General features: G+C 38.3%; 1 protein-coding gene across 12 annotated transcripts in view; it reads left to right on the top strand.

The window, feature by feature from the left end:
- The window catches only part of RABGAP1L (RAB GTPase activating protein 1 like), a 758,000-nt gene that overhangs the window by 637,158 nt on the left and 94,283 nt on the right, over nucleotides 1-26,559 (top strand). Inside the window, exons 1-2 of one of the 12 annotated variants that reach the window (XM_043568500.1) lie at nucleotides 18,124-18,394; nucleotides 19,580-20,336. The exons of 10 other annotated variants lie outside the window; for them this stretch is intronic. In XM_043568500.1, coding sequence (XP_043424435.1) covers nucleotides 20,226-20,336 — 111 coding nt within the window. In that variant the 5' untranslated portion in view covers nucleotides 18,124-18,394; nucleotides 19,580-20,225. Of the gene's footprint in view, nucleotides 1-18,123; nucleotides 18,395-19,579; nucleotides 20,337-26,559 lie in introns of those variants that run through there. One more of the 12 variants, XM_043568497.1, reaches the window with a different exon arrangement.

Genomic DNA, 26,559 nt, shown 5'->3' on the forward strand with positions numbered 1-26,559 from the left:
AAATTATAGTATTAAAAATAATTTTGGGGCATGTCTAGGTGGTTCAGTTGAGCGTCCGACTCTTGATTTCGGCTCAAGTCATGATCTCACGGTTCTGGGATGGAGCCCCAATAAGAAACCTGCTTGGGATTCTCTCCCTCTCTCCCTCTGCCACTGTCCCACTTACTCAAGCATGCTCTCTCTCTCTCTCACTTTCTCTCTCTCTTAAAAAAAAAAAAAAAAAAGAAAAGAAAAAAGCATTTTTTTGATATTTTGGTTTTAAACATGTTTTCTGAGTGAAGAAGTTAAGTTTTTTTTCCTTTGGATATCTTAGCAAATTAACGCTTACCTTTTTTTTTTTTTTTAATTTTTTTTTTCAACGTTTATTTATTTTGGGGACAGAGAGAGACAGAGCATGAACGGGGGAGGGGCAGAGAGAGAGGGAGACACAGAATCGGAAACAGGCTCCAGGCTCTGAGCCATCAGCCCAGAGCCCGACGCGGGGCTCGAACTCACGGACCGCGAGATCGTGACCTGGCTGAAGTCGGACGCTTAACCGACTGCGCCACCCAGGCGCCCCAACGCTTACCTTTCTAAAGCTTTTTGGATGTATCTGACTTAGATTTTAAATTTGTCATCAGAACAGTTTTTGATCATGATAGCACAGCTAAATGACACTGTAACTCTTTGACTACTTGAGTTTTTTAGAGTTTTGTTCCAATGCCAGTTTTATTCAAGACAAATATAGTTTCCCTTTAAAGTGGTCAGACACTAAAACTTGTCTTTTAGTTAATTATTTGAGTTTAGTGGTACGAGAATCGAATATGTAATTTTCAATTAATTATACCTTTGTACACTTTTACCTGGAAGTGTTAACTCTGAGAACTGCAGAAAAGAAGTATATCTGTTAGAGAGCATAGGGGGATTCCAGAATGTGGTGAATTGCTTCTGTGGTCTCTGTCGCTTCAAATTCGGAATAGAAAAGAACAGAACAGTTGCAAGCTAGTCGGTGTCAGAAGCTGAAGTGTATGAGCATCATCAGCAGGTACAGTATCATATATGAATCTCTGATACTGAGTTTTGATGCATTTTCTTTTTGGTTAAGTTACATTGTCCAATTCTCTTTTCCTGGACAATTCCCGGATCTTGTTAGAAGCCTGTTGAGGTCAGGAAATGCTTCTGCCTCATGTACAAAACACCACTGGGAAATGTGTTATAAAAAGATTTATCTATGATAGATGTGAAACCCACAAGGAAAACTTTAACAACTGATTTTAATGACTGTACAGGGTGTGACTAGCAGACAGAACATAGAGTTTCTATTTTGCTTTGATAACCACATTTCTTTAAAGAGTATATTGGTCCTCTTTAGCAGAAATTTGTTATTTTCCTTTATGAAATGCAGTCAAAATTTTTTAATGAGATGTTTCCAAAATGAACAGAACTATATTACTACTAATTCTGTTGTGGATTGAGACATTTACAACAGCAAAAATTATATTAATACTCTGTGCCAGAATATATAAAATTTATTCCTGGTGTCTGAATTATGGAAAGGTAATAATGTGTATAATGTGAGAATGCTGTTTGAATGAAAGCAGACATTTTCTCAAAGTCCAGTAATATTTTTATGTAATCAAAGACATCTTATATACAAAAGTATGGATACTGATGTATCTTAATGGATTCTGATTTAAAAGAAATTTCCTCTGGTGGGCTCAGATTTCAGAATTATGTGTAACTCATGAGTGCCACACTCCCAGGTCTCAGCTCAAAGGCTAGCTTTGCTCTAAAGCCCAAACCTGACCGTGGTAGGTTATTTTCAAAGACAATTCTTGATGAACTTTGCAAAAGGGAGGGAGGAACGGTACAGATCGTGCTAAAGTCATGCTTGGCTTTTTCCTACATTTAGGGTTTTCCTCTGGCATATTTACCTTGTGAATAATGCTTCTCGTGGGCTAAATATAGAAAGTTAGTCTGCCATCTGAATCCTCCACCTAATAACAGCTGTGTCAGAGGTGTGCTGATAATCAGCGACGACATGGTGGCCACAAAAGAGAAAGGAACTTGTGGGAACATAACTTTGAGGGTGTTGTGAATGTCTCATTTGGGCTGCCCCTGGTGAATCCAGCATCAGCACACTGTAGTTTGCTTTGAGTCATTTGGATCTCTGCAGCTTTGGGGTAGTATTGCAAATAGGTGGGGTAATGAGCTTATTTAATGGATTTCCTTCGCATAAATACAAAGTCTCAGTTTTATGATAACAATATTGACTTTATGGGGGTTTTTTGTTCACTGATTTGGTAGGAAAGCAAGTAATACACTTCCTGACCTAATGTAACATTTGTGTTTAGGCTGAAAAATGTCATAGATGGGTGCTCTTATTCATAAAACATTAGGGGTAGAGCATAGACCTTTCATTGTAAAAAGTGAGATGATTCCTTTAGAAACCACATAAATTACTGAAGGGAATTATGACCAAGAATATGTTTTGGGTGAATAGATGCCAACGCCCCATCTCACTAGATGATTACTATTCTAAATATTTTTCCATTAGCTAGTTTCAGCTCAGGAAATAGATTAGACCCTTAATGGCCTAAGCAACCAGGAAATGAGCAATATATTTATAGATTCCACCAGTGAATTTGAAATCAAACTTCTTGCCTATTAAAAATTATGACTAGGGGCGCCTGAGTGGCTCAGTCAGTTAAGTGTCCAACTCTTGATTTCAGCTCAGGTCATGATTTCATGATTCCTGAGTTCCAGCTCCACATCAGGCTATAGGCTGTCAGTGGAATTCTTGGAATTCCTGCTTGGAATTCTCCCTCCCTCTCTCTCTGCCCCTCCCCCGCTTGCACTCATGCTCTCTCTCAGAAGTAATAAATAAACTTGAAAAATTCTGACTATAATATTCAATATAAATGTGTTTTTTAACGCTTTTAAAAATGTTTCTCCCTCCTCTCCCATCCCAACCCTTTTGAAGATCTGATATTATCAATAAAGAGAATAAATTACCTAAAATCATATTTTGAGGAAAACCTGATTTTATATTAAGTATCAGGTATAAAATTACCATTGAGTCTAGGTTGTATATTTTGGTGATAGAGACTAATCCATTTCTGGTCTTGTTTTGGTAGTCTGTAGCAATTTAAAATCAAGGTGGCTATCATGGACCACGCTGATGGCCCCGTTCAGGCTTAGAGTTTTTCCAGTCTCAATGGTGCTGGAGGAAGCATATTCCCACCTTATTTAACCATAATGGCTTAGCTGTGCTGTGTAGAAGCCTGGGAATGGCTGTGTCTTATACACAGACCGAAGGTAAGGTAGGCTTTGGCTTCCATTAGTGCCCTTGCTTAAGAGGCTAGAGGGCTGATTCCCATCTTAACTTTGCCACTGAACAGCTCCATTTGGGGCCTGTGACATAAGCAGTTGAGTTAGAGAACCCCTGAAGGCCTTTGTAGCCCTTACATCACATGAGTCTAAATTCTGCCCGTGACTTCATAGAATCCTGAAGTAAGCATTTCGTTCCCTTTCTGTGGGCCTTGTTTTCTGCACCTGCTAAACAAAGCCTCTTGAGAAAGAGGACTTTAAAAGCAATGAAAAGAAAGACCCAAATCAAGGACATTTTAAAATGTACTGAGGTCAGGGGCGCGTGGGTGGCTTAGTCAGTTAAGTGTCCAATTCTTGCTTTTGGCTCAGGTCATGATCTCATGGTTTGTGAGTTCGAGCCCCACATTGGGCTCTGCGCTGGCAGCGCGGAGCCTGCTTGGGATTCTTTCTCTCCCTCTCTCTCTCTGCCCCTCCCCCACTCCTACTGTCTCTGTCTCTCTCAAAGTAGAAAAATAAAGATAAAAAATAATAAAAATGGACTGAGGTCATTATTTGTGTTTGTATGGGGAATGGGTGATTAATAATTTACTTTCATTATGTGTAGAAATTTCTTTCATTTTCTTCTGGAGCCTACTGATAAAAATCTGGGTTTCTTGAGTTTTTCAGTGTGACGCTCCAAATGTTTAGCACTCTGTTCAGTACATAGGAGACACTCAGTAACTATGTGTTTTCTTGAACTTCACTAAAATACCTCTTGAAAAAGTGAAGTTGGGGGCGCCTGGGTGGCGCAGTCAGTTAAGCATCCGACTTCAGCCAGGTCACGATCTCGCGGTCCGTGAGTTCGAGCGCCGCGTCAGGCTCTGGGCTGATGGCTCAGAGCCTGGAGCCTGTTTCCGATTCTGTGTCTCCCTCTCTCTCTGCCCCTCCCCCGTTCATGCTCTGTCTCTCTCTGTCCCAAAAATAAATAAAAACGTTGAAAAAAATGAAAAAAAAAGAAAGAAAGAGAAAGTGAAGTTGTATCAACTGCCTTTTTGTATTTGAATTGTTTCTAAGCCTATTTTTAATGGTGGATGGATGTTCATGCAACAACCCTTTTTTATTTGTTTATTTATACTAAAAAACCCAGGATAAACACATAAGAAAACTTTTTCAAATACAAAAGTGTGAAACATACTCAACACGCCCTTCTTTGCCACCATTTGCCAGGAAGTCAAGTTAATCAAGTGCTATAAACCATCAGTCTAGAAGCCAGGTGGTTCTGTCCACCCCTGCCCAGGGAAGTTCTGTCTGCCCACCATCACCTGCTCTTCTAGGACCCCACCAGCAACACGGGCTCCTTGGTAGGAAGCACTGACTTTGTTCAAAGCTGTAAAACTATAGTCATTACTTCTCTAGTTCCTGTTTTGCATGAATCCCAGGGACCGAGATCTGCAATTTGTGAAGCTTTAGTTTGTCACACTAAGCCACACTCCTCTAAAGGCATTACTTCTTTCCCAGTGGTTTTGCTTCTTCTTCCTTCTTAAGCTTTCTCCTTTTATCTTCCCCTCAGTTTTTAAAAATGAAATTTATTTTTACTTTTTAAGTTGCCTACCTCATCTGTAAATCAGGAACTAGATAATAATCTCTAAAGCCACTGCCCATACTTTATGAACCCTTGGGAATATATGTTTATGAATAAATTGTCATATTTATAATGTAATTTTATCAACAAATCATGAGTTGGAAATGTAAGTAGGGGGCAACTTTTCTTCTGCCCTCTCAGGTTATATGCCTGGGGGCCTATGAATTAAAGTGACAAAAGGCAGGGGCACCTGGGTGGCTCAGTCCGTTGAGCATCCAACTTCGGGTCCAGTCAGGATCTCACACGGTTCATGAGTTCTAAACTGTCAGCACAGAGCCTGGAGCCTGCTTCGGATTCTGTGTCTCCCTCTCTCTCTCTCTGCCCTCTCCCACTAGCGCTCTCTCAAAAATAAATAAACATTAAAAAAATAAAATAAAAGTGACAAAAGGCAGATTAACAGGAAAAAAAGCATTTGTTTCTTTTGTGATATTAATATTTTTTTATGAATAGAGATTTCACAGTAAAGAAGTGAAAACCCAAAGAGACAACTGGACCTGGAGACTTATATACCATTTTAACAAAGGGTGACAAATTGTGGAGCAGTGATTAGACATAGGGAAAGGGGGTTTGGGCTTCAAGGGGGCAACTTGTGAGAAGGTAACTAAGAAATGTAGGAGGGAAACTATTGCCAGATAGGGGTTGTGGAGAGGGCACCTTTACAAAAGGAAATTTCCTTTACAAAAGGAAAATTTATACTCTGCTTTTAGGCAATTAGGGGCAGAGAGTTCCTCTTGTGTCTGCTGTTTCTCAATTGCCTTCAGCTCAAAATAATCCTTATGCATATTTTGTGGGATATTTTGGGGTGGCATATTCCGGTCCCCTTTATAAACATAAGAATCTGAGAACATTTTAGAACCCTCCTATGTCTGAAATTTTTTTTTAAATTTTTTTTTAACGTTTATTTATTTTTGAGACAGAGAGAGACAGAGCATGAACGGGGGAGGGTCAGAGAGAGAGGGAGACACAGAATCTGAAACAGGCTCCAGGCTCTGAGCGGTCAGCACAGAGCCCGACGCGGGGCTTGAACTCACGGACCGCGAGATCATGACCTGAGCCCAAGTCGGCCGCTTAACCGACCGAGTCACCCAGGCGCCCCCTATGTCTGAAATTTATGGATACTACTTTATAAAGCTGATTGATGAAGTTGAATAATATATATTTAAAACATATAAGTAATACTGATATATTAAACAATACCTATAACAATGAGACACCACAAGTAATTTGTCATTAACTGTGACTTTTCCAATTTTAAGAATATTTTATATCAAAACATCAAGTTGTCTACCTTAAATACATTACAATTTCTTTTCAATTATACTTCAATACAAAAAAATATTTAAATGTTCTGGTTTTCTGGTTGTAATTCACGAGGCAAAAACCTCACAGAGCCCAAGTGAAAGAAAGTTCACAGATATTAATGAATGACTCATTTATTGATAATTTTCAGTAGGGTTTGAGACAGTATCAGTAGGGACTGAAATTATAGAACTTATTTTAAAAAGTCTAATGGTTGGAGGTCAATTTGGGATTTAAAAATAACCCCTTTCCATAATTTTAATTTAGAAAGAGAGAAATGGTCAGGATTCTCAATGCAGAATAGTTTTCTCCCACAGGGAACATTTATTTGGCAAGGTCTAGAAAATTGGGGTTGTCACAACCTTGGGGGGATGGGTACTACTAGTATCTAGTGTATAGAGGCCAGTGATGGTGCAAAACATCTTAAAATTCACAGGACAACTTTTCACAAGAAAAAAATTTTTCGTGCCCAAATGTTAACAGTGCCAAGTTTGAGAAATTTTTCTATGTGTGACTCAATAGAGAGTTCTACAGTTTGGAGTGCCTGTTCATGTTTAATTCTGGTAGGTGTTGAAACAAAACAGAGATCATTAAAACTCACGTCTTAGCCATGCATATCGTTAAACTGCTTGCTGACTCTTGGCATTTTTCTTGGCTTTTTACTCTTATCTGGACAATTAGATTTTCACAGAAGATTCTTGAGTTTGGTCTGAGGCAAACTACACAGAAACAAAAAGAGAAAGCGCTCAAAAGATCCTACTAACTGGTATTAAGTGTCCCATCTGGGCAAGTTTAAAGGTCAACCAAGTAATTCTTTAATAGGTTATAATTCTTACATTATATTATGTTTCAGGGTGGAGTCATGGACATTACAGTAGCCTCTACCAAACATTTAGTCCAATGCCGTTCTTTTAAAGTCAAGTAAGAAGCTGCCTTTCAAAGCTCACAAGGTATTTGGTTGTAGAACCAATACAAGGCATGATTACAACCCAAACACAAGGCACATCCCTCTCCATCACATTTGTAAATTCTTTTATTAGTTCATTTATTAAAGCGGGCCCTCACTAGCCTCTGCATCGAGCTTTGCTCAATGTAGACTAAGAAAATTCAGGGAGGAACTGATTTTGTGAACAAGGGGATTGGCAGTCACAATCCTACACCATTTATACAACTTGCAACGTAATATTAAAAACGAGGAAGGGGAAAAGTGCAGGAGCAGGGAGAGAAATTTTCCCCTGAATCCACAGAATGGTAGAGCTGCGTTCCATTTCCTATCTTTTCTTTCCCCCACAACAGTTGACATCCTACAGTAATTTTCCGTTCAGTTATTTGCCCTTATCTTTTTTAAAAAAGTTTCCGTTATTATACCCAGTGGATTAAAGGGCATTCCTCTTTACTCACTGAGCTGATACAGTAGCATCTGTAAAAAGAGTTATTCTAAAATGTGCACCTTAAAGAACAAAATTTTCAGGGATTTAGTAGTTTAAGCAGTATCATGAAGCTGTATGTGTAGCTTTACTAATTTCATGTCACTGTAAGATAAAATTAAAAAAAAATTACAAACAGGGCTATGACTACCCTGAAACTGGGGATTTGAGGAAAATGCTGGTAGAGAAAGAGATCTGTAGAGATCACTGTTAGTAGTAGTAATCAGAGCATACTGATCTGATTTATTTTGAGATATTCAAAACAACTAGGCTGTTGAGTGTAGGGGTAAGTAGGATGATCACCATTTAAATAAAATTAAAATGTTAATATACTAAAGTAACATCCCACTTGGTGCTAGTGGAAAACAAAAGGTTTAATCACTATTGCAAAGATCACTAACCCTCTGTTATAACCTGATTAGCAAGTTAATGCTTTTTCCTTTTTGCTTTTCTTTTTTTAATGTTTATTTATTTTTGAGAGAGAGAGAGAGAGAGAGAGAGAGAGAGAGAGAGAGAGCGCCTGCGAGAGCGGGGGAGACACAAGAATCCAAAGCAGGCTCCAGGCTCTGAGCTGTCAGCACAGAGCCCAACATGGGGCACGAACCCAGGAGCCAACCCAAGAACTGAGAGAACATGACCCGAGCCCAACTCAGATGCTTACCCAACTGAGCCACCCAGACGCGCCAAATTTCCTTTTTGCTTTTCAAATACTATCCCTTAATTTTGCATTTATCTTTTTCCGAAAACTTGTTAATTGCATATGCTTTAGCCCTACAGAAGAAAACGTTACTTAGCAACCACCAAAATAACTAATAAGCCTGTATCTAGTAAGGGCTTAAAGGACTTATTTATTTTAAATTTATATACAGTATTTCTTTATTGACCATTGAAACCAAGAAGATGTTGTTTCACTTTGAGTTTCTTCTGATTTCTGCGTCTATTTTGTTAATTTACATATGGGCTTTTTATAGCAAAAGCAAAACAAAAAACAATATATTTAGTATAAATGCCTTTTTTCTCCCTTCAGCCTCTTAGTAATGTTTTATGTTCGTCATTTGCTTTCCAACATAATACCTTTATCAATGATATATGCTGGGTAAAGAAATGGTTTCTAATCATTGGATACAGAATTCTACAATATTCCTTTTCAATGCTAAGAAGCTATTTTCTTTTTAGAGGAAATACATTAAGGTTTTAGGAGAGGGAAATACTTGGAGATAAAATTGAAATGGTTGCTATTACCTATAATGGTTTTATTTTTTGGTTATTTGACTCAGAAGTATCTCAGAAGAGTCATGTGAGCCAAGGGCTTTGGGGTGGGAAGTGTTGCTGTCACATTGCAAGGTCCTATTGGACTCCTATCACGTAGCTTTGTTGTATTAACCTGCCAGAGGTTTGAGTCTGCCCACTATGACATGCAGAGATTTATTATTATCTAAATCTCAGACCTGTTTTCTTCCCTTTGCTTCTGTTCGAACTGCCCCAGGGTAAAGACAGAATACCAATAAATTTGTTTACTGCTTCCTTTATATTTTGTGGTGTTGTAAAGTTAAGAACCACTTTTTACAAACATATTAATAATGAAAAGAACACAGGCAATTTATATTAATGGTGCTAAGGCACTCTGCATTAAAGAGAAACAGTGCATGATTTCAAAGAGAACTTTTGTCTTGGAATGAAGCTCCTTTTACAAAATGGCTGCTTTACAGTTTTTTCTCATGGAGGCTTTGAACAAATTTATAGCCATTTCCTTTCACAGGAAAGAACTTCTGGGATATCATCTTGCACAATGGTTAATTACCCCATATGTATATACCATATATATATCTATCATATATATATCTATCATATATATATCATGTATATATCATATATATATCATATATATATGTCAGTAGGATTTTTTAATGGAATGCCTTCATTAAGATATTACCTTAACATAAAATAAAGTGGTTTTTTAAAAGCAATATTTAATTACTGATAGGTGAAGTAACCATAGAACAATTACCTACAATTGGCTAATAGAGGACTCTGTAAGACCACGTATACCATGTTCATGTCTCATTTATATTGTCAACCCTTGTATAGAGAGAACGGTGTGGCATAACTGGAGTTAGGTTTAAAAATGTTTGTAAAGGTGTATACTTAGTAAGTTATCTGGTAAAAATACATGAATGCTAAATAACCCAGTAGTTTAGGACAAAAATAATCTTAGAAAAGAGATGCATATGGGTGAGAGAGAGTCAGATAATGGGAGAAAGAATGGAGAGAAGGGAAAGAAGAAATGTTACTGTTGAAATTTAAAGACTGGCTTAAAAGTAAAAAGAAATTCACAAGTTTTGTTGAAAGTGAATAAAATAGTTAATGAAAACAGCCACTTACTAATGCTTCAATTCTGTGTTCCAAGTGCAGGTAATGGAAAAACTCATTTTATTCTTTATGAAGTTTAATACCAGAACTTCTTGCTTAACGTTAATTTTTTATTTAGTCACCTTCATGGGGCAGTTTTCCTATAATATTCCTTTAGACAGCTCTCCCCTATTCGTTCGAAAAGAAAATAGAAAGCATGTATAAAACATTTAATTGTCAAATATAGAACTTTTCAAACACTGAAATTTTATTTTAGCTCTTAATTTTAACTTGTTCTACCCTAGTCATTTGACAGAGATGATCAGAAATAACATTTACCAGTTATTCACTAATGAGAATTTTTCCTTTGTTCCCTGTTTTTGTACTTTTTGGAGTATAGCTACTAGTAAGTAGTGAAATGCCAAAGAACTAGGTGGCCGTTAGGAGAAGCAAAATTTACATAAATTGAAATTCCCCACAAATCAGTATTTAATACAGATTTGTATTCAGTTTTACAACCCGATCATTTATGCAGATTTGCTAATAGATATACATCCCTCAAGTCTCAGCTTGTTACAGTGATTGTTGATTCACCATCATTTTAGTAATGATTAAGTGCTGGACATTTAGAATTACAAATCATAATCTCCTATTACATTGCATACTTAAAATTCTCCACAAATAAGTTGTCTCAGACATTTTAATTTTTAATTTTTTTTATTTTTAAAGATTTTATTTTCATGTAATCTCTATACCCAACGTGGGGCTTGAACTCACAATCCTGAGATCAAGAGTCACATGATCCACCAACTGAGCCTGCCAGGCTCCCCTCAAACAGTCATTTTTAAATAAGGATGCGAGGTAGAGGATATGTATCCTTAGGCCTAAAGGTTGTCCTTAGAATTTGTAACTGAAAGTAAACCATTGGGCCCTGTGGGCACTGACATTCTCTCTTAACTTCTCGTTGTCTTTGAAGAGCAACGCATGAGTATGTTAGCTATTTTTAGTTAAAAAATAAAAATCATGATATTGGAGAGGTATTCTTTACGATGAGACTTTATGACAGTTCTTAAACCTGAAATGATGACTTTTTGGGAAAATGCTTTAGATTGAACATAAAAAATACATTCTTGGGGCTCCTGGCTGGCTCAGTCAGTAGAGCATGTGACTCTTGATCTCGGGGTTGTAAGTTCAAGCCCCACTTTGGGTACAGAGATTACTTAAAAGTAAAATCTTTAAGAAAAAATAAATAAAAATAAAATTCTTGTTGAAATAAATGAAATTGCTACCACTGCTACTAAGACCACTGTTAAAAAAGTATTAAGACCTTTTTATTACTTTTTTATTGGCCAATTAAGCAATTCACTGTTGCTCTCAAAGCAAACAAAATGCCAATATTTAACAACATGGAAGCTGCTGTTGACAGATCATTCAATCAAAGGGCTATTTTCTATTGTAGAAGATTGCTAATACATACATAACCCTTGTCAGTAGTTGCCGTTCAGTTTTCTTTTTCTTTACATTTGCAAATGCTTTATAAATAATACCGTTAGATGCAAAATGAACTTTTAGTTCCTATTTTCAATATACAACGATATAATATTAAAAGCAAAATACTAAGAGGGGTGCCTGGCTGGGTCAGTCAGTGGAACATGTGACTCTTGATCTCGAGGTCCTGAGTTCAAGCCCCACGTGGGGTATAGATCTTGCTTAAAAATATATAAAAGCAAAATACTAAGAGAAGAGAGATACAAAGTCCAGCTTTGGAAATTTTAAAGCTTCTATTTCAGGATCTCCACGTTGAGTTTATTTTCTTCTTTCTTGAATTCATCTTATAATGAACCTGTTGGGGGCTTGGAGGGGGATACACAGATCCTTTATAATCACATATTTCAGTCTTAATAATAGGTCTGATTTGCTAGTGATCTTAAATTGTTTAAACCCAGAGGACAATGGTTTACTCTTCTATAAAATGGGGATAATAAAACCAGCTTCATAGTATTGTTGTAAAAAACTACAAGAGAGTATATAGTTAAAGGCCCATTCAAGCATAGTAGATATTAAATATGTGTTACTTCCCCTTCTCCTCCTTCCCCTTTTACCCCTACCCATACTCAGTTGATATCGTTGAGATGAAATGGATTAACAGTTTTTTTGGTCAGGTCTAAGCTTCCAGATAAACTGTTACTCTAAACAATTATATAGGATATTTCTTTTGACTCTAAGATACCGACGAACCATGGAGAATCTTGTTATAATACAATTATAAAGAAGAATTGTGTATTTCCACGCTAGCCCCTAGTAACAGTGTTTTGTTGATCAGGTTACAACAGATGAATATCAGTAGACAACAAATGCTCTCTTTGTTCCCTGTTCTTGTCACAATTGCTTAATTTAATAAGAGGTAATTGATTAAACTCTGTCTGCATTGTCGTCAGGAAACTGGAGAGGCAGCTAAACTGCAGGAGACTACACACACACACATTATCAACCTTTTGTGTCCTCTAACCTGTCTCAATTATTTCTGACCGAAGGACACATGTAAATTACCAAATTGCTCCCAAATAAAGCAACACGTAGAAAGATTTAATTGCTTAGGGAAAACTGGTAGAGGATTGGAGTTGTGTGACAGCGTCTCTTTCTTTCTCTTGGATTTTAATTAATTGGATAAGGAAATAGGAAATGGAGACATTTGTGTTCTTGGATACTGAGGATACCCTCCCCCCCCCCCCCCCCCCCCAGTTCTAAGAGTTACAATTCCATCTTCTCTTTGGTGTTTAGCAAATAATCTTGCCCCTCCAGACATCATTTTTAATATTGATAATAACAGCAATGAACCTTAATCAAATGCTTTCTAGAGCCAGGCAGCTTACTAATGCTTTTACATGCATTATCTTATTATTCCTCATAACTATAGCACTATTATTATTTTCTCATTTTGTGGATGAGAAAACCAGGGGTGAGACAGCTTATGGAATTTGCTTATGGTCACAGAGCTAGTGTGTGGCAGAGTCCTATATTAATTACCCCAGGTGATTCTGAACTCTGAGTCCTCATGTTAACCATTATAGGTCCTTCCTCTAATGACAAAAATGGAGGCTAGAAAGGCAGAAACTTTGTAGTCTTCAGTGACCGCCCTTGGCCTACACACTGTGTTTTCCAAATTTGTTGACCCGATATTTGAAACCCGCTGCAGGCCAATTCAAATCTGCCTTTGAAGCCTTATCTCCTACCGTACCCAACCGATGTCTTCAGTTCACGAGTGTGGCCAAGTTTATTTTATTTTCCCTGTAAAAAATGATTTCACTTCGCCTATCCAGATTCAATCCATGTCTTCCATGCAGGCTTTCCTGAATGCAGAGAGACTTTATACTATTCCAATCCTAAAGTCACTTACAATTGCATCACTTGACAAACGGCGCATTGTCTTCTGGGGTGGGGGAGGAGGACATGTGAGTGTCTGAAAAGCACTAGTGTCTGGCACATGGCTGATACTCCGTTTATGTTTGCTCCTTCCCTTATTGTCCTTTAGTGATGAAGGGCCTGCACTTGGGAGCCAGGCACACTTGTTGAATCTTATCAGCTCCATTTCTGATTGTGAGAATTGAGTCAAATCACTAAGCTTCTCCACACGTTAGTGGAGAAGCAGAGATAATTACAGTGCCTAGCTCATCGACTTGCTGTGAAGATTGAATGAGATTCTCTGTCTAGGACATGGTGAATGCTTACCAAATATGAGTTGCTATTATTATCATTAAAAGTTTTTAGGGTATTAGTCATTATTTATAACTAGATTATATGATACTATATGAAAAGTTTAGTAAGTCCCCCCATGAACATTACAGGCATTTAGTAAATGCTCTTGGATTTTTTTGTTTATTTGTTTTAGAGAATGCATGCACGTGCTTGCACTCACGTACACACACGAGTGGGGGAGGTGTGTGCAGATGGAGCAGGTGGAGCAGAGAGTGAGGGAGAGAGGATCTTAAGCAGGCTGCACACTCAGTGCGGAGCCTGACGTGGGGCTCGATCTAACGACCACGAGATCATGACCTGAGCTTTAATCAAGAGTCGGACACTCAGCTGACTGAGCTACTTAGGCGCCCCCACTTTTTTTTCTGTTGGTTTTTGAAAAAAAATTGTGATATAATTCATGTAGCATCAAATTCGTCAAGGTTGTTTTGTTTTAGTTTTTAAATTCCATTTAACATACAGTGTAATATTAGTTTCTGGTGTACAACATGATGATTCAACCCTCCCATACGTCACCTGATGCTCATCACAACAAGTGCGCTCCTTGATCCCCATCACATATTTCACCCATCCCCCACCCACCTCCCCCCTGGGAGCCATCCGTTTGTTCTCTATAGTTCAGTCTTTTTCTTGGTTTGCCTCTCTCTCTCCTCCTTCCCCCACCCCCCTTTGCTTCATTGCAGATTAATCAAGTTTTAATTGTAGGATTTAAGCCAAGTCCACCCCTGCAAGCTGTGTATATGATCTACTGCAGGGACCCGAGGGCCCCTTGGAAAGGGACTTATCCAGGCTGGACTCAACCAACCTGCAGGAAGAACCTGAGACAAATAAACATCTGAATGAAAACTAGTTCACGTTTTATTGCTGTTCCCTAAAACTACACTCTGGTCTTCGTTAAAAAAAAAAAAAAAAGAGAGAGAGAATCGAAAACATTAGCCTTGTGGAATGATTTGATTTGGTTGTTAGTAAAACTTTTCAAAAATTTATGACTTTTTTTAATTTTAAAAGTTATTTGCTTTAAAAATAAGGTAAAATTTCTGTAGTTACAATTGAGTTGTGTATTCTCAAAATGAGGCAAGATGAAGCATTCCTCAAATTTTTAGATGTGTCTGTAACCATCCTCAACACTGGAAGCCCTTATTTTTGGTTAGGTAAGGCTTAAGTGACTGTGTTGTGTTAAAAAACAGAATTCAACTGAGTAAATGTTAAAGATCTTATTGGCTTTTTCCAGTGATTTATGATCCGAACAGCATCCAATCTAGCAGATAGAAAGGAGCTCTGAGGAGTTTGTACCAAAGAAAAGACTTTCATAGGCAGAAGGGAGCAGGAACAAAGAAGTTCCACTAGGCAAAAAAGCAGATTGATTATTTCAACGGGGTCTATCAGGCGGATTACCCAACTAGTGCTGATCTGGTGATTTCTGAGTGACTAGAGATTCCATTTCTGAGAGAGCCAAAACGGTAATGAAGTCTCTGTTGGGTGACATGAGGCTTCGCATAAGTGGCTCCATTTGGGGCCTGTTGTCTTGTTTTTAACAGTTGGCTGTGGATTTTAGAGTTACAAGTGAGGTAAAAAGCTGATTGTTGTGAACTCTACCTCACCCCCATATTCTTTGTAGTGAGATCTGAATGAGGAAGTAAGATACCCAGGATAGCCGTTAGGCAAGTATTTATGCCCCACTGTTTTTTGTTGGTTTTTTTTTTTCTTTCTTTAACTCTGGGGATTTTCTCTTTCTTAAGAATCTGTGTTTTCTGGGGTTTTGAATTTGCCTAGCAATTGCTATGAAAGATAGAAAAGATATGAGCTGAACGGCTGGAATTTGACACAAGAATAATGGTTTTCTTTGTTTACCTTTGCATGATTTGTAAAGAGTGCTAAGCTTTTGATTTTTTAATCTTTTACGTTTTGTTCTTTTTCCCTTTGTAAAAACTCCATATGTGTTACTGAACTCCTCTGAAATACAAAATATTCTGGAAATCTTTCTACTACTCACACTCCTGTGGCTTCTCATTCTCATTTTATCTCTTGTTCCCCCACTTAGAGGACTTGGGTTTTGTAATGTGCACTCTGAAGTATGACACCTACTTGGAAACTTGGTTTTCCGTGATTAAGAAGGTGCTTGTAGAGTTTTGTCTTTCTTACAGTTGTTTGTGTCAATGGCATGAACATTTTGTGAAGATCTCTTAAAATGGAGTCCTGCACACTTCAGGAATGGTTATGTCAAGATTCAGGACCATCTGTGAAGATGTTCAGGAGTGATTACACAGGCACCACTGGGGAGGGAAGAGACTCTCTAGAGAGCTCCACCTGTGCACGTGGGAGGCACAGAAGACCCTTCTGCCCTCTAGACCATATTTCTGCTATGGGCTTTTCTCCTCTCCATCCTACCCTGATTTTAGGGTCGTTGTGATGAGAATGTTCTACAAGTAGAACCCGACTCATGGGAAAAGGGTCTTTATAGCCACTCTTGTGAGATGAGATAATTTTTTAATGATGTGCTATCGGTTCTTAGTGTATTTGCCTTGGGCTTGAACATGACTGCCATTGTAAAGATGCTTTGCCGCATTGGGGGAGAACACAGAAATTAAAAAAAAAAAAAGTTTGCAGCTTATTCAGGCTTTACTTGATTTTTGTTTTGGCTGTACCTAAATTTGACACGTGAGAACAGATGTTCTCTGAAGGCCAGGAGTGGTTTATTAAACTCCTAGTCATTCAGTGTGGCCCAGGTATGTGTTTGCTGAAAAGTAATAATCCTAGAAGAATGGCTGTAGAACAAAATCAGCTACCAGAGTAAAATCTTTCTATCTAAAATCTAAAATGGCACTTAAAAATCACTAAAGATATTTTATTCATTAACATTTTCTTATTTTAATGAGATCTGGAGAGGCTTTTGAAAATTACTTTGTAGCCAGTTTGGTCTGTAAACTGAAAGACTGTAAGGAATAACTAATGAAAAGTAAAACAGCTGTCATCGAATACTCTTCATAGGCAAAAGTCTTGATGTAGAAAATCCAAAGTAGGGTACAAAGTAGACTGCATTTGTTGGGACATATAATAGCAAACCCAGGGGGACTTCCTTAACATCTGGGCTTAATGTTACCTTTTGTTTTTTATTCTGATAGAGATGAAAAAGGTATTTCCACCTTCAAATCCCCAAATAAGCCTATTTAGTGGAGGGAAATTGGATACTTAGTTTTGGACTGTTTCTGAGCGCACAAACCTCTGATCTAGTCCATCCCTCTCAATTTACATGATCATGAGGAAATGGAAACCTAGGGAGGTTGAAGGACTTACCCTGGGACAGGCAGCTAGCTAGTTCCTGCTTGAACTGGCGACTAGCTATTGGTTACAGCTAACGCCGCGTTTTCTGCCGCCGGCTGGGTATGCAACCCCGTCCTGGTAAATTGTAGCAGCGAATGGTGCTACACCCCTTGATCTCAGGTAATCCCCCCCTGCCCCACGCCTTTTCTCAGGGGAGCTGCGCGGTGCGAAGTAGAGGATTGCAGGAGCTCACGCGCAGACTACCCTGGGAGATCCGTGGGATCAATTCACGGGGTTGCCCTGGGGGGGATGCGGGGCGGGGGCGGGGGGGGGGCAAGAGAGTACGAAAGACGTCTTGCAAGGGAGTAAAGGACTGTAAACATGACTGTAACATGGCCCCTGAAATTTTGAGGCTGGGGTATCCCAAGAGAAAATGTCTTAGGAAGAGAAGCCAGTTCTAAGACAGGTTTTTAAATCATCAGTTTTCAAAAAGTATGCTTTGTGTTGGGACCACACATACACATTCAATTGTGAGAGGAAAGAAACGTTGGTATTTTCCCTGCCTGGATTCCAAAAGTCAGGTGTGGAGGACAGTTTTAAGGGTGAAAAAAAATGAAGGGTGTTAATCTAACCTAGGGAACCCTTGCTCTAGAAAATGCATGCATTGTGGCTTTGATAGAGGACCTTTTAGATTTGGAAATGAAATGTTAATTATTCTAGTGACTGTGGCTAATTAGAACAGTCTTTTGAAGGTAATAAATTAGAAGCTTTAAAAATACCTCTTTACCTGAGAATCTGTGTGGAATTCTAAAAGGACTGAATTATTCAAAGTCGTTAGCTTCTGTTTATGTAGTTTTAAAACTATCTTTACAGCCTTTGATTATGTTTCTGAAATTGTTTTTGTACTTTTACAGCCCTGATCCCTTAAATGTTTTATGAGTTTAATATACAGCACCTATTTGGTATTGTTTTTCTGGTCCTTTTATTTTTTTTCCTCCTGTTAGGAGTGTTCTTAACAAAGAAGATTACCTATTGTTACACTGAATTGCTCTCTCGGGGTGCATAGGCACTGCTCGAAAGCGGTTATAATGCTCGTTTGGCCCTGGGCGGTTGCCAGCAGGGAGTAAGGCATGATGGGAAGTAGTTTCTTTACCTTCCACAACAGGTGTCTTTGTCAGTGCACCTTATCCAGGTATCAGTGTGGAAGCACTGAGTCACTGTAGCACAGAAAAATAAGAAAGCAAGAGGAATTCCTTTCACATCTAGAAAACGGTGCTGCAAGATAAATCTGAAACCTTCTGGTGCTAGTGAATGCACGAAGAGGTTCACAGTGACTTTTACAGCACTTCTGAAAAGATAAAAAGGAATTTAAAAGGTATGAACTGCCCGGATGCCTTATAAAACCTTGTCTCTTGATTATCATTTAATTTTTACCTGGTTAGTCAGCGTTAAGGTAAATGTGCCGGGAAACTTTTTAACATAAACAGAGCTTGAAAGAGAAAGCTGCATTGGAGGAAAAAAATGAAGTAAAAATGCTTTACCGGCTCCAACAAGGGTCAAGCACAGTTTGAAGCTGTTTTAATCTTGGAGATTTATTGAAAGTCTTGCGTTTTCTATTAAAATAAGCTTCTTAGACTTCTGTTTCCTAGCAATAAGGTATTTTCCCCTTCTGCGTGTGTGTGTGTGTGCGCGCGCGCGCATGCGAGTGTGAGTGTATTTAATCTAGAATGCTATAGCAATTGCAAAAGTCTCCTAATCATATTTAAATGGAACAAGGTGCTATTTAAGTAATCATGTTAATCTAGGTGAAGATACTTCAGGAAAATAAGGGAAAATAGACACCATGAATCTCATCCCACGTTTTGTGTGTCTTCTGAAAAGCAAACAATTCAACAACATAACAATGATAAATTAGGACTAAAAATTCCAACCAGTAGCTCTGTTTGATTAGAGACAAACATTGCCAAATTGATTTTTAGCAAATAATATTTTTCCTGGTATTGCAATGTCATCATCTATAAATAGCAGAGTAGATAATAGCTTAATTAGACATTTTGGCAAAACAACTTTTGGAGGAGATTTATTCTCCCCCCCCCCCTTTTTATTTGCTTACTACTTTTTCCATGGAATCAGCCTACGCTGTACTTCCTGGTAATGTAGGGAACCTTGTAATGATGATTTGGGGCAGCTTTTGGATTTTTCATCAGGGCATATTGAGGTTCATATTTACGGTCTCCAACTGGAAAACACTTCTGGTGGCTAAGCCACCACCAGTTCACCACTATCTGCTAATAGGGTAATTAAAAAAAACAACAACAGCCTCTAAGTTTAAAAATAAGACAGGAGAACTTTTATCTATGGGAGAAAAACAATACGTTTTTAGAAATGAGACCTTTGTGTTGCTTTGTGAATAACAACAGAAAACAAAGTTCCCCAAATCAGGAATTCTATTTAAAATATTTGCATGTTTTTTAGTGGGAGAAGGGGAAATGATTTTCAACTGATACTGCAGTCCATTTCATTTTTATATTTAGGTGCTTCTTTTTTTTTTTTTTAACAGAAATAATCAGAGGGGGAAAAGACTCTCTTTTTTTCATACTTCAGGAGATAATTTTTAACTGCACCAAGAATTCTATAAATTCTGAAAAACTAAAGGTTGCCGTCTATTTATTTTCTGTGAATGTGAAAAAATAAGCCATAAGAAAATCCACTTCTCCTCCAAGAAGAAGACTCTTGATATAAATGATACTGAAGTAAGAAGATAAACTTTAAAAGTTTCTAATTACCAAGGACGTAGCATAAATCAGTTTGGGGGTCCTTTTGTTTTATTGTTTTTGCAATAGGATATTTCCAGTTAGAAAACTTTTCATTTCTCTTTTTGAAGTTTAAAGAAGATTTCCCAAAACTGAACTTTCCAGCTGCTGTGTTAAGAACACAGAAGGTGTTTATAGCGTTTACTTCCTCCACAGATAAGAGGACCTCCCTTAGTTTTCTACAGGGGGTGAGCTGCCAAAGAAGCCTGTGATAGCAGCTGTGTTGTTTTTTTTTTTCATATTTCTTTTTTTCCTCGTGGATTTTTGATACTCCACCCCTTCAGACTCAGGTGGGTGTGGGCATTGGCACTGAGCTGCAGTAGGATTTTTCCCTGGATAGTCTGGTCTGGAGCTGGGGTAGCAGCTGCCGCTGTGGAAAGGCCAGCTGGCAAGATGATGGAAGAGATCTCCATTATGGTAGCCTATGACGCCCATGTTTTCAGCCAGCTGCACGACGAAGACTTCCTCACTAGTCTCGTGGCCATCAGCAAGCCCAGATCGATGGTAGGTGGTCCCTTGCATGCGGCTCTGGAGCTGTTTTCCTCTTTTCTAACATGTACTCCTGGAGCAAGTCAGGCATCACTTCCTGGGAATTAGAATAGAAGTATTGCTGTTGGCTTTGAGTTCAGGCTACAGACAGGTCTACAGGTTTTTAATGATTTATTTACATCACCAAACACTATATGTTAGTAGTGCGTTTAAAGTGACTTAGGAGTCATACCTAACCTAACCTCACCTAACCTAAGTTAATGCTTTCATATATGGTGAGGGTGAGAAGAGTTTTATAGTACCAAATATCACCCCGCCTCATGCGTTTGCCTTGTATGCGTGTCTGTGATGACAGATGCAGGTGAAGGTCACCTGCATTTACACACATATGATTCAGTCTTTGAAGTAGAACAATTTTACGTGTGGGCTATAACATCAACACAAAGTTAAGTGATCTAAAAGCCAGATAACTTTCAAAATGTTTACATTATTATGAAGAACTATTATGAAAATAGCTTCTAGTATAATTTTAGTTTGGATTTAATATTGGTAAATTTTTGAAACAATTCTCCAAGCGTCTTGGTGCACACGTCCTCGCATAATAGGAAAATGAAGTTCTTGCAAATGTTTGTTGTTTCTTCTATGTAGATGTCATATCATGGCTCTCGAGTTTAAGACAGTAGTGAAGCATACCTTTTATACTAACTTGCCTAATTCTTGCCATAGTAACCTCTTATTCATTATATTTGATAGTACTCATCACAGACAACAGGACGAAAGACTATATCGTAACCATTATCTTGTTAGTATGAAACCCTGATTCTCTATTTTAAGGCATAGGAACCTTAAACACACGATGGCAATTTTTTCAAACAATGAAATTGCAATGAAAACATAAAGGGGACTCTCATAGGTAGATTTTAAAAGACTTAAGGGTTACATTAATTAGATGTAGTCTACTGCCATTGTTCAGATGCTGATTTGAACAAACTATAAAAAAAATCTATAATTGACCAATTAAATATTTAATGATATTAAGAGGATTATTCATTTTTATGCAATAATGATAGTACAATTATGTTAAAAATGGTAACTTCGAGATACATATTAAGATAATTATAGATGAAGTATCTGCAAAGATTCAAAAATATTTATGATTCAGTAGAGGGGTTGGTGATATGGATGAAGTTATATGAACTTACAGAACTCTGTTGGTAACTGTTGAAACTGAGAGAGGAGTAATAGGGATTCATTATACTCTCTCCACTTTTGTAGAATTTTTTTTAAAGTCGGCCCCATGCCCCCCCGTGGGTCTTGAACTCACAACTTTGAGATCAAGAGTTGCATGCTGCACTGACTGAGCCAGCCAGGCGCCCCAGTAGATGTTTTATAGATGCAGTGGATGTTTTTATTTTTACTTTTTTTAAATTTTATTTATTTAGGTGATCTCTACACCCAACATGGGGCTCAAACTCATGAATGAGATGAAGAATTGAACACTCTTCCTCCTGAGCCAGCCAGGGACCCTAGTAGATGCAGTTTAAAAGTCAGCTGGCCTGGGGTGCCTGGGTGGCTCAGCCAGTAAAGCGGGTCCAACTCTTGCTTTCAGCTCAGGTCATGATCTCACAGCTCGTGGGATTGAACCCTGCGTTGGACTCTGTGCTGTCAGCATGGAGCCTGCTTGGGATTCTCTCTCTCCCTCTCTCTCTCCTCCTTCCTCACTCGGGTGTGCTTGCTCTCTCTCTCTCTCTCTCTCTCTCACTCACTCAAATAAATAAACAAACTTAAAGTCAGCTGGACCAAAAAAAATAGCAAAGCCAAACAAATACTACATAATATACTTATATAAGTGTTCATTGATACAGAAACATCTAGCCTTTTGCATTCTTGTCTTCTGTTTAAAAAAAATTTTTTTTAACATTTATTCACTTTTGAGAGATAGAGTGTAAGCTGGGGGAGGGGCAGAGAGAGAAGGAGACACAGAATCCAAAGCAGGCTCCAGGCTCTGAGCTGTCAGCACAGAGCCTGATGCGGGGCTCAGACCCACGAACCATGAGATCACGACCTGAGCCGAAGTTGGACACTTAACTGACTGAGCCACCCAGGCGTCCCTTAACTTCTATTTTATAATTATATATGTTATGTGGATATTATTGCCAACCCTTGGTTAACCACAATATTTTATCAAGTCAGGAGAGAGTCTCAGTGGTTATGGATAAGCTCTTAACTTCATTTTAGCCATTAATTTCACAATATTTCACCATGAAGACTTATCCAAAGAATTCAGAATTCATTTCATTTCTTTTTGATCATCCTGTTAAGATCCTCTTAAGGTGTCTGTGCAGCCTTAAAAAAAAAGAAGAATCAAAAACAGAGATGTAAAGTGGCACAACCTAGAGGACAAAGGAGGCTGAGGAGAGAGGCAGTGACTGAGTCCTAGGGAACATCTTACACTCAGTGAGTGTAGGACATCGTGCTGTGTGTGTTGTGCATGTGGTCATATGCACATGTGCAGGAGACACAGAGAGAAAATGAGCTAATTAATATTTATGTGCTCACTGGGAAACACACTTCCATTTGTAGATCAGATGAATATTCAATATATTGATATAGGTTATGCCTTGATGCAACTTCAGCTCCCCCAACGCACATTTCTACTCCTAATCCTGGAGCATATTTGGTATGAAATTTGGTTACTAACGTGGAAAGCCTCAGAGGTATGATAAAGGCACAAAACACTGCTCTGTATTCAACTTTTAAATAATATTGATGTTAGGGTATTGAACTTAATTATACAACTTTCTGGAGATATTTAGTTTTCTTTATCAGAATTGAAATTTTAAAAGAATTTACTGGTACCATCTTTTGAAAGTGATATTTGGTTTTGGTTCATGTGGAAAAGTCATATTAAAATTGTGCTAAGGTGAAATACTTATCACTTACTTTTGATTCTGTATTCCATTCTTTGCTTTGTCCGAGATGAACCGTTTAAATTGTATGAAAGGGATAAATACTCAGATTTTCTACAGTATAAAATAAATTACTTCTCAATCTGATTTATTACTGCACTATGAAGCAAATTACATTCTTGCTACCATATAAAATCTTTTGGGTGTAGGTTGACTATTACAAAAGATATTTAGAAGCTTTCTTAGTACAGGATTAATTAAATGTTTTTCTGTAATTGGACTTTGTTTCATAATGGAAGGTAGCTTGATTCCTCAAATGGTTAAAAAAAAGAAAAGAAATAAAGAAAGAAAAAAACCATTAAGCATGGTGGTTTTGGTGTGGACACTGAATCATTTCTTGTTTATAAGTAGCCCTGTGGCTTTCTGGCATTTTTGGTGGAGACTTGTGGTAAAAAATACAAGCCATTATGCATACAAGACTAAAAGAAAACTTGACTAAACAATACTTAACTGTTACTACATGTGATGTATTCAGTTTTTTTCCTATTTTATTTGTTTGCGGCTAGTTATGTACCACTAAATTGATTTCAGAAATGTTTCAAGCCACACTTAGAAAAACATGGTTATAGCCTATTGATCCTTTAAAAATGAACAATAATGCAGGGGTGCCTGGGTGGCTCAGTCAGCTAAGCATCCGACTTCAGCTCAGGTCATGATCTCATGGTTCGTGGGTTTGAGCCCCACATTGGGCTCTGTGCTGACAGCTCAGAGCCTGGAGCCTGCTTCCCTTCTGATTCTGTGTCGCCCTCTCTTCCCCTCCCCTGCTCCCACTCTGTCTCTCGAAAATCAATAAATGTTAAAAAAAAATTTTTTTTACATAAACAATAATGCAAGCAAATCACAAATCCCTTTATACAGCTCCCTTTAGACAATCACAGGTAAGAAAAAAGGATAAGGAAGCCAAGCATAACTCCTCTTGTCCCCCAGATTCCTTTCTTTCATTTATATTCTATCTCTCTCCTCCTCCCTTTCTCCCTCTCATTCCCTCCCCTCTTCTCTCCCCTCTCTCTGCCTCCCCACCCCACCCCCCACAATAAGAAATGACCTGGCCCCCTGACTGGCTCACTTGGTAGAGCAGCTGACTCTTGACCTTGGTTGGCGTCATGATTTCGAGCCCCATGTTGGGTGTAGTCGTTACTTTAAAAAAAATTACCTAGGCCAGTGTTGTATTTACGAAGATAAACTAAACAAAAGCTCAGAGTCTCCACTAGAAAAACCTAAGAACTTTTAAATTACAGCAAAAATAAATTGGTGTGTAAGGTGAAAATCCAGGATAATCAAAATGGCTCCAGAAACATTTAGAAAGGTGCCTCATTGAACATAGTATTCCAGCCTTCCTTTAAATCTAAAAGATTATTTTTTCTTTAGTTGTTCATTGGCTGAAATTAACTGGCTTGCATTTTGAGACAAAGTTGTACCTTCCCCCCATTCTCCCTCCAACACATATATCTTTAAATTCCAGAGTGGTGCTCACACCAGGAATAATAAACATATGAGGGAGGCAGTCTCTGAAGTTGTCCTCAGTCAGGGCCTTCTGTGCCAGAGAGGAATGGCCAGCATTCCTCTTTACTGCCTCCACCATTTCCAGTTATCTCTGTAGCTGCCTGGTGTAAATAAGGGAAAAAGAGCACACCTGTTACATTTATTATACATTCCAAAGGAAGATTTGAATATGTATTTGAATTCAAAACATATGATTTAAACAGTGAACAAGCCTAATAACCAATGCATAGTTTCTGTCAAGCTTGACTTTCAGGTTAAGTGTTAATTTATATCCTGAATTATTTTAACTTTTTAATCTATACAGGGATTACCAAAGGAATATTGCCTTCTGACATATGTTAGGGCAGTATGTAGTGTTAACCAACATTTTTGGGTTATTGCAATGAGCTGGTATAAATAGAGTTTCCCTTCCTCCAAAGACCTCACAGTCAAGTAAATGAGAGAAACAAAATAAATATTTATGGGAGTGATAACTTGGCTATTATAGGGTAGAACAAAGTAGAGAATAACCACCACTGATTGAGCAGTGTGGAAGAAGCCTTCAAAAGGGACTGGGGGCACTTAAGTCAGGCTTTGAAAGCTGACCAGGTGCTTGCCAACTGGTGGAAGAGGGTAGGACCTTTCTGAGCAGGGGGAACGGCTTGTGCAAAGGCTCAAGGGTTAACTGCTTTGGGGGCTTTTTAAGTTACACAGTGTCCAATTGAAGTTTTAGATCTGCTACTTATTCATAAATTACCTGAATTCTCTAAACTTCAGTTTCTTCATCTGAAAAATGAGGGACATAGTAGTACCACTTCATTGGATTAGTGTAAGCATTAAATGAGCATTTGTACGTATTTAGCCCAGTGAATGCCCTTACTGATTGTCTCCCTTCTAACAAGGAAAGGGCTGTTCAAACTGGGGAAGGCTTGAAGGAAGGAGTGGGCTGAATAGATAAGGTGCCATAGCAATGTGGAATGAGGAGGTGGGTGGATAGGATAAGGTGGATTCTTTGGGTTACCCTGGTGAATTGTTTAATTAGGGAATCACTATCAGGATATCAGTCCTACAGGAATCTTGAAGCCTTCTGCCTTGAAGACGGTACAAAAGATCTTAGGTGTGAGCCTTAGGGTGGTGGGAAGGCAGCGTAGAATCAACAGGAGGGATTTATACGAGCCAAACCATCTGCTTGGTAGATGTATCCGGTATTGCACAATAATCTGGTGGTAATGGACTGACAGGGGCCATGCTGCCTGTGGAAAAAAATTTTAAAGGGCATTACAACAGTGCAGGTAAAAAGTTGACAAGTGTCTAGTCTTAGACAATGGCAGTGTGATAAAGAAATTAATCCACACATGTTGGTTGGTTCTTGCAATAGATACATGCAGTAATACTACTTAGGAAGAAGCAGCTGATCTATTTGAGAAGAGTAAATTAGGGAGATAAGTTGAAAACTACTATAAGCTCCTCGCCTTATAGAACTGGAATTTTTGTTGTGTTGACTTGAATGGGCAAGTTTGATATCAAGAATGTAATGGAGAAAGGGCGGCCTGGCTTCACCATGTTCCACTTCTAGAAATTCGAGGTCACATGTCACCGTAAGAGGCTTGGTGTCCAGTGATAGAACTGTCCATTAACACAAACCACTTACCCAGGCTAACACATGTCTGCGCTCTGTTACCACTAGATATATGTTCTTAACTGGCAGATACCAAAATAGCAGCACTGTGCCAGCAAAGGAAGGGAGCTCCTTCAGGGAGCTACGGCTTATCTGATCTATAAATGGG

This window comes from Prionailurus bengalensis, chromosome E4 (assembly GCF_016509475.1).
Source record: "Prionailurus bengalensis isolate Pbe53 chromosome E4, Fcat_Pben_1.1_paternal_pri, whole genome shotgun sequence".
Lineage (NCBI taxonomy): Eukaryota > Metazoa > Chordata > Mammalia > Carnivora > Felidae > Prionailurus > Prionailurus bengalensis.